Source organism: Protopterus annectens, chromosome 5.part0, assembly GCF_019279795.1.
Source record: "Protopterus annectens isolate FY-2018-M chromosome 5.part0, PAN1.0, whole genome shotgun sequence".
In the NCBI taxonomy this organism is placed as follows: Eukaryota; Metazoa; Chordata; order Ceratodontiformes; family Protopteridae; genus Protopterus; species Protopterus annectens.
The window spans coordinates 1760383939-1760392020 of NC_056735.1; the positions used below are offsets into that span (position 1 = coordinate 1760383939).

General features: G+C 39.5%; 1 protein-coding gene across 1 annotated transcript in view; it reads left to right on the forward strand.

Moving 5' to 3' along the window:
* The first annotated feature begins 3433 nt into the window (after positions 1 to 3433).
* Positions 3434 to 8082, forward strand: part of RCAN1 (regulator of calcineurin 1) — a 594218-nt gene continuing 589569 nt past the window's right edge. The window contains exon 1 of the mRNA XM_044071558.1: positions 3434 to 4047. Within this exon, the coding sequence (XP_043927493.1) occupies positions 3790 to 4047 (258 nt within the window). The 5' untranslated portion in view covers positions 3434 to 3789. The remainder of the gene's footprint in view (positions 4048 to 8082) is intronic.

Genomic DNA, 8082 nt, shown 5'->3' on the forward strand with positions numbered 1-8082 from the left:
TATGTGTCCTTGAGAACTGGAGGTTTTTCCCTTTCCTCTGTTCTCTGGATCACCTTGCCTGGCATAAGTGAAATCTTGCTTCCACTTCAATCATTCTGTGGTTAAAAAAACAAAAACATATTTCAGTGTCCACATCATCAAAATGATCAGAGTGCTGCATTAGTACATATTCTACCTCTAGTAAGTGTGTGTCCATTCTGTCCATTTAATCTGAAAAAAATATTATTTAGTTTCAAAATCTCAGATATAATTTGGGAAAAGTGTTCATCCCTGGACTTCTGGTTAAGACAAAGCTGCAGTAGGCCGCTTGAGTCTGTTCTCTTCCCCTCAAACTTGTTGTTTTTAGTGCTTAGGCAATTGGGCCTCTTTAGTGACTTTTTGCTTTTTCTTCTACTTAATCACAGACTGGTTATATTTGCTGGGACTGATTCTTGGATGACTCATAAGCAATCTAAAACAATTAAATATTCTCTATCACCCCCTGCTGACACTAAGTGTTGCTAAAAAGCAATAAAAGTTAGGGGTGACACTTAGCAATTCTATTCTACCTGATATGCAGATCCTGGACAAGAACCAATATGGTTCAACTTTTGAATTTCAACCATTAATAGGTCAAAAATGGTTAAAATTCAAAAGATGAACCATGTTGAAATACAAAAGACGAACCTTTCATTGATGGAACATATTTCTAGACCAGACACTAAAACAAAATACATGGAGATCATTCTAGCTGTTATTCTGAACACTTAACACAAATTTCTTCATTGACTACAACATCCTTGAAACAAAGGCTTGATGATTTGGAAAATAGTTTGGCAGTTTAGAAGTCCATAATAGGAAAAAAAAATCTAAGGTTTGATGGCATCCCAAGCATGGAAGAAGCAGGGGACTGTCTAAAAATCATGGAGTTGTACCTGGCAGAATGGACAAATATCCCAGTCACAGAGCTGTACTTGGAAAGAGCCCATTGAGCATAACTTCCTCTCCAAGATACAGGACTATCAGGAGACACCCTATACTAATGTGATTTTATTCTGGTTCCGGGGGATGTTAGTGCTAAGGTAACAAAATAACTTCAGACAACACAATTCAACAGTAAAGAATAGTCTCATTTACTGCAATGAACGCACATATGTTGAAGACTAGACAAAGTCCTGTCTCTCTGAATCATGAAAAGCTTGATTCTTTTGTATTATTTTTGATCAAATACAACAATATAGTAAGTATTATGATATAACCACTGACAAATTAGAAATAAACACTTTTGCATTATTTTTACTAACTAAGGATTTCCTATCTATACCTTTCATTATTACACACAAGTTACATATTCCGTGATAATTCTTTCTACACTGGTTGTGCTGGTACTCTCCTATTGGCAGAAAATAAATCATCAGAAGCAGACTAAAACTGTCAGGAATCCATTTTGAAATGAAATGTATTCAAAATAGAATATTCATTAAACATTTTCCCTTCTCTTACATTTCTCTCTTCACTTTTGCCCATTTGATGCTATGAAGCATCACTTGATTCATTTATTTTTTATGACTGGACAGTAGCAACAAGTCTTCAGATGGGTAGACACTTTTTCACATGCTATTAGACATTACTCTCATGCAGTTTGATTCTGCCTTTGTCATGCACAATTTATGCAATCATTTTACAAAAACAGTTGTATTAGCTACAAAACAATGTCTGTCTTGAAGAAATAAAAAGACATTTTGAATAACTTTCAGTAGCTATGCATTCTGACTCATATAGGTTGTGATACAATTGGGCAAATTCTTGCAATACCTTATCTGAATTAATTTCCTCAATGTAACTCCTACTTATGTGGTCAGTGGCAATTTTTTACTCTATTTTTAACATGGACATTTTGTAACGTGATGCTTTTTCTGGATTCTAGAAACTTCATAATCAACATTTTACACATGAATAAAATAATTCCTAGAAGTATTACAACAATGGCAATTAATATTAAAAAAAAATCAAAATACTTCCTCCCCGACCAGAAATCGTTAGTTAATGGTGCCCGTTGAGAACTGTCTGCTTTTTTAGAATGTAATAGTTCAGCAACTTTCTGTATGATTTCTTTGCGACTGTGAGTAGCATCTGCATTATCTAGAATAAATGGGCAGCACTCTGTTTTTATAAGCTTGCACGTACTATCACCCTTAGAAACAAGGATGCAGTCAAGTGTGATTCTGTTTTGAAGTACCACACTGCATATTGCAGTCATTTTAATTATAACTTGATTTATTGATTCAAAAATAGTATTACTTAACATTTCTAGAATTTTAGATAATTTCTGTAACTCCCAAATGGATTTGACTACCCCATAAACAGGTATAATTCCTGCTCCATAAATAACTCTATCACCAAGATCCATGTGTGCTAGTCCTTTAAATGCAGTCTTTTGTACAGCACTATGTTTAATCCAAGAAACATTTATCTTGCCAAATGAGATTGGAATGTCTTTTATTTCCATCTTACCACATGCAAAACTGACATAACATCAAGGGAGCATTCAGGCACACTATGTTTCTGCCACAGTGTACACTTTGGCTTTACAGTTCTGGTGGAAGCCTATTGTCCGATATAGGACACCACATGGCTCTCCCAATTTGGGAGGATAAAGAATCATCATGATGCTTTTTATTTGTCCTTTCTCTAAAACAGTGGATATCAAGGGTGTCCATTGCAATGGTTGGCTTCTAGATTAGACATTATATGCTACAAATTACCCTTACCAAGGGAGACTGCAGTTTTGCCAAAATCAGCTGTTAAAACTGGATAGGCAAAAATCCACTATTTCTACCATTATTTCTTTTCTAGGACAGGGGCACATTTATATATTATCTTATGTCTCTAAGGAGACTTCAGAGCCAACAGTATTTTACAATTATGCAAGTCCCCTCCTTGGAGTTGCTACCTTTTCTAATGCTCAAAGTGGGACACTTCTTTTTTTAATCGAAATGTGAGGTTTTGTACGACAAACCATACCTTTAGACAGTGCAAAGGACTGTACTTACTTTTTTGACAAAATAACAGCTTAGGCTTGTGGAATCTGGTTTGTTTATTCTGTTTCATATAATATTTAGGTGTCTCATACAGAAAGTAATTGCTTAAGCAATTGTTAAAGGAAAGTTAGTTAATGTTTTGTTGTCCTCAGATCTCACCACATTTGTCATGTCTCATGTTTTTTTTTTTTTTTTTCAGGACACAACTGCTAAGAAGGGTGACTTTCATGCTTACAGGGACGGATGATAACCCATACCTTCAGCAAAGTGATGATTGTTTATAACAATCCAGTGGCAATGCACTTTCCTCCTTAGGACAGATGTCCTTCTGTGACCCACCCAAGTAACAAGTAAATGCAGAAGAAAAAAAGGAAGAAAGCACGTGGTGGCGCTATAGTAAGGGATCTGAAACAGTACAAGCCTAGAAGAGAAAGTAGTGTAGCTGCAATGGCTGAATGTTATATTGCAATGAATACCTTATTGCAGTGTGTCAGAAACGCAGTTCAGTAAAGCATCGGCCCGAGAGACACAAGTGGCTATCAACACCACTGTTTAAATACTGCACACTTGGTGTGTCAAGCAAACTCTGGTTATCTCGTTTCCAGCAGCCGAGGCGTCCCAAGCAGCAGATTCCAGTCTTCCTCCACTACACTGGGGTAGGTGAGGGGCGTTAACGAAGCAGCCCCTTTGCAGATCTTAGGGACTGCAAAGCTGCACAACAGTGGGACAAATTAATGCTAATAGCAGCATTTTTTTATTTGGTATCTGAATGCCGATGGATAAAGACGGCGATACTGCGGATCCTCTGTTTAGCTTAATGACTGCTGGATTAAATCGAGCAGCCGGCTGTCCAGGGGAAGGACGGGAAAGCAATGGGGCAGCAATCGGACGACTGGATTTTGAAGAAGGTGTAAATGACTGGAATTTTATTCCTGAAGATATGGAAAGCATTGGGTTTCAAGATTTGCCAACAGCTACCATTGCTTGCAATCTGGACGACAGGCTTTTTGTGGACAGCTTTAACAGGGTGAGGTGTTTGTTTCCTTCTTTAACTAGCGCCGTTATTTGACACATGGCCTGCTCTTACATATTACTTTATAGATGCAGAAAGAATTCGGAGAAGCTGGATGGGTTTTTGACTAACTCGGGGTAGCAAATAGCTGAAAGAAAAAAAAAAACGTCCTCTGGTTCCTAGCTATCCTCTCATTAGGAGATTGATAAGGCATGCAATATGCGTTCCTGATGCCTTTTTCACTGTGGTATTTGCAGCAGACTTTATAGTATGGATATTGGTATTGGCGTGATTTGGTATGCTCTCATTATATTGGCCATTTGTTCTGAGACACACACACCGAAGCCATAATTTGAAAAGTGTCCATAACTCGCGGTGCTGGTTCAACTAGGAAGTTCCTGCTTTGGCTGGGCGGAGCAGATCTATCCAGCAAGAATACCCATTTTTATCTGGTTTGCATTTCCACAGTATTGTTTATGTTAAGCGAATATGTAATGTAAGCTTGGAAATAGTGGCCTATGTTTTCACCGGCTGTCATTTTGTGTGTGTGTGTGTGTGTGTATCAGCGTGTTAGTCTTTACTGTATGACTTAACACCAGTAGTTGAGTCAACGTAGGTATATCAACTTTTTTACTGGAAAATCTTCATACTAAGTCTTAAGGATGCGCAGAAAAACTCATACTGCAGTGGCTTGCTTTTTACATATTCTGATCTCATTGACAATGACATCAAGGTGAGACGACTTGCATGGCAATTACTGGGTTGCTGTTTCTAAGCAACCGTGACGTCAGTTACTTTGGATGCTATACCAGTGATGTAATGGGGTGGGAAGTGAAGTTGAATGTTTTATGTGCAATACAAAAAATAAGGATATCTGTTTTACAGCTAAAGAGAACATTATTTTGGATATAAATTTAGTGCTGGTTTATGTAAAAGGCAACTCCACAAAACTGCCTTTATTATAGGAGAAAATTGCCAAGTTAACAGGCTAGACAACACAACGCGTCTGTGACCTACAATTTATTGATGCATTGCATGTGTAAGCAGGAGAGCATAACAGCATCTTGAACTAACTGACCACATATTTGACCAACATGCAGTGAGGTGAAAGTGCCAGAAGTCAGAACAACTGATAAACACCCCTGCTTTGACTAAAATATAAACTTACTTACAAGTAGTCTTAAAAATCGGAAAGTAACTTGGAAATGGGGTCCATTCCGGTCATGGTATTAGAAGCCCAAAAGACTTGGAGAAATTAAAAAAATGAATGCTGAGGTTGAAGTACATTATGGAGTGTGGCGCAGGTTAGCTATATCAAAGACATATATGCTGTTTGGAATTTGGGCAGTTATTTTAGTCATAATGATTTCAATGCATGTCAATAAAAAGTTGTGAAGTAACATATTGACTGCCAGGTCCATCGGTCCATCTTCTGTGTGCATTTGCTTGTTGGATATGAGTGATTAGTATTATATATCAGCCAGCAAGGTTACGTTTCCTTAATGGCAGAAGGAAGCACCAAGTTTATGTAGTTTGCCCTTTAAATGCATTCATTTAATATTCTACCACCTTCCAATTATTAGCTTCACCCTTTTGCCTTCTTCACATGTGCTATGTCTTTTGAGTATATCCATGGATTCTCTCATCACCTTCCATTCAGGTAGTTCACTCCAGGGACCTGTAATCTTTTCTTTGAAGAAATACTTTCATAGATCCAGGGAGTTGTTGGACTGGCAAACTTCTTCAGGTCCCCTTTCACCCCCATTCTATTCTTCTTGTTCTGAATGACCCATTCATATTTGTCTTGCACGATAGGTTCATAGGTTCATAGTTTCATACTAGGCTATCTGCCCTAGGGCATTTATAAGCCTAGCCAGAGTGTGTTTGGCTTTCGCCACCCATTTTAAATTAATTTTGCTATGCCCTTTTTTGAGGTTAGTATACTGTGCCTCTGTCTAACAGTGACACAGAAGTGATACCCGGGGTAAACCTACGATCTCCCATCCACTCATCAAGATTCCTCTTGAAGAGAGTCAATGAGGGACTCTGCCTAACCTGGACTGGGATTTTATTCCAGAGTGAAGGGAGCCTCTGGGTTATGAATCTGTCCCTCCAGTATGTCCTATTTATTTCAGTGCTGAGGTTCAAGTTTCTCGAGCACGTAGCTCGATGATATTTGGATTTTCTGAGGTGCAGCATGTCCATTAATTCCGGGTTGGACATGGCTTTATACGTCAGGCACAGATCGCCTCTGAGCAGGTGGTATGCCACTGAGTAGAGCTGGAGTTTCTTTAACCGGGCAGCATATGACATCTGTTTGAGCCCTTTGATCCTCTTGGTGAGGTACTTTTGGGGTCTTTCCAGTTGCTGCAGGTGTCTGGTAAGGTACATCCCAAAAGGGGCATTGTACTCAATTATGGGCCTGATGAGTAAAGAGGCATGATGACCTCCCCTGATCTAGATGTGAATCCCTTCATGATTAGGTGGGCTATATAAAATGTTTTTCTAACCACTTTGGCCATGTGGTTGTCATGAGAGATTGCTATCAACTAGGGTCCCCAGGTCCCTAATTACTTCTTCTGTACTTTCTGTGGGCACTTTGTTTTTGCCAAAGGGGATGACTATACACTTTTTGGCGTTTAGCTTGAGGCCATGGCTCTGGCACCAGTTGTCTGTTTCTGTGAGGCCCTTTTGGAGGATGCTTATGTCAGCTGGAGAGTCGATTATGGCGCCCAGTTTGCAGTCATCTGCGAACTTGGTCAGTCACAGTCCTTCTGTGTTGGCCTGTACCTCCGAGAAATATATACCGAACGAGAGGTCCCAGGACTGAGCCTTGTGGGACGCCACTTGTAACTGGTTTGGAGTCTGACATGGCTCCAGCAATTCTAACCATGTGGGTTCTGTCCTTGAGCCAGTTTGCAACCCATCTAGTGACCTAGGTGTTTATATTTAAGCTGGTGAGCTTATCTATAATGCCCGAGTGGGGTATTGTATCGAAGGCTTTTGCGAGGTCCAGGTAGGCTGTGTGGACCACCTTCCCCTCGTCAATGGCCTTGATGACTGTTTCAAAGAAATCGACAAGGTTTAAGAGGCAGGGTCTGCCCTTAACAAAGCCGAACTGGGTAGGATCCAGTGTCTGTAGGTCCCCAGTATCTTTATTTATGAGGTCCATGATGATCCTTTCCATAGCTTTGCAGACCAAGCTAGTCAGGCTTATGGGGCGATAGTTTCCAGGATGTGTTGAGGCACCACTGTTGCTGTACGCCACTCTTTGGGTACATATCCTGTAATAAGGCTGAGATTGAACAGTAGTTTTATGTTTGGGTTTAGCTGTTCTTGGAGTTCATGTAGGACGCAGTCCGGGACACCGTCTGGTCCCATTGATGCTGTGTTTTGTGCTTTGGAGAGAGCAGCTCTTACCTGAGCATCTGAGATGTCAGGGGGGGCAGCACTCTGCTGGGATAGATATTTGCCCTTTTGGTGGGGGGGGAGAAGTTTGCGCTGAACCTGTCAGCTAGGATGTTGACAATGTGTATGGGTTTGGTGTATTTTTTGTCATTTTGGACTAATTCTGAGCATATCTGGGAATTCCCACCCAGGTTCCTAACATAACTAAAGAAAGCCTTGTGATTATCCTTAGTGTCATGTTCCCCATTCTGGTTATTAATAAGAAGAGTTTCAACTCTAAAATTCATTAACATAGAATTACTGGACTGGCAGTATGTTTCAGAGCTTCTGAACTTGGAACTAAAGCAAATCTGTTGGCTTCTTTTTAGTACTAATGTTGAAGAGTATTTTTGGAGCTCTGGAAAGATGGCCAGTATCAAAAATTGAAGCAAGTTATTGAAAAAAATATAAACTGATATTTTTTAGAGGTAGTCAGCAAAGACAGGAAACCACAATAATCTAAGTGAATTAAGCTCAAAAAATATTTTGTCTCTCTGATACCGTCTTATGGTGACAAGGTGCATTCTGGACACAAGAAGCCTAAACTGAAAACAGAGTTATATAAATGTTAGTAGTTCTCTTCAGGCTCTTTTTTGATATAAC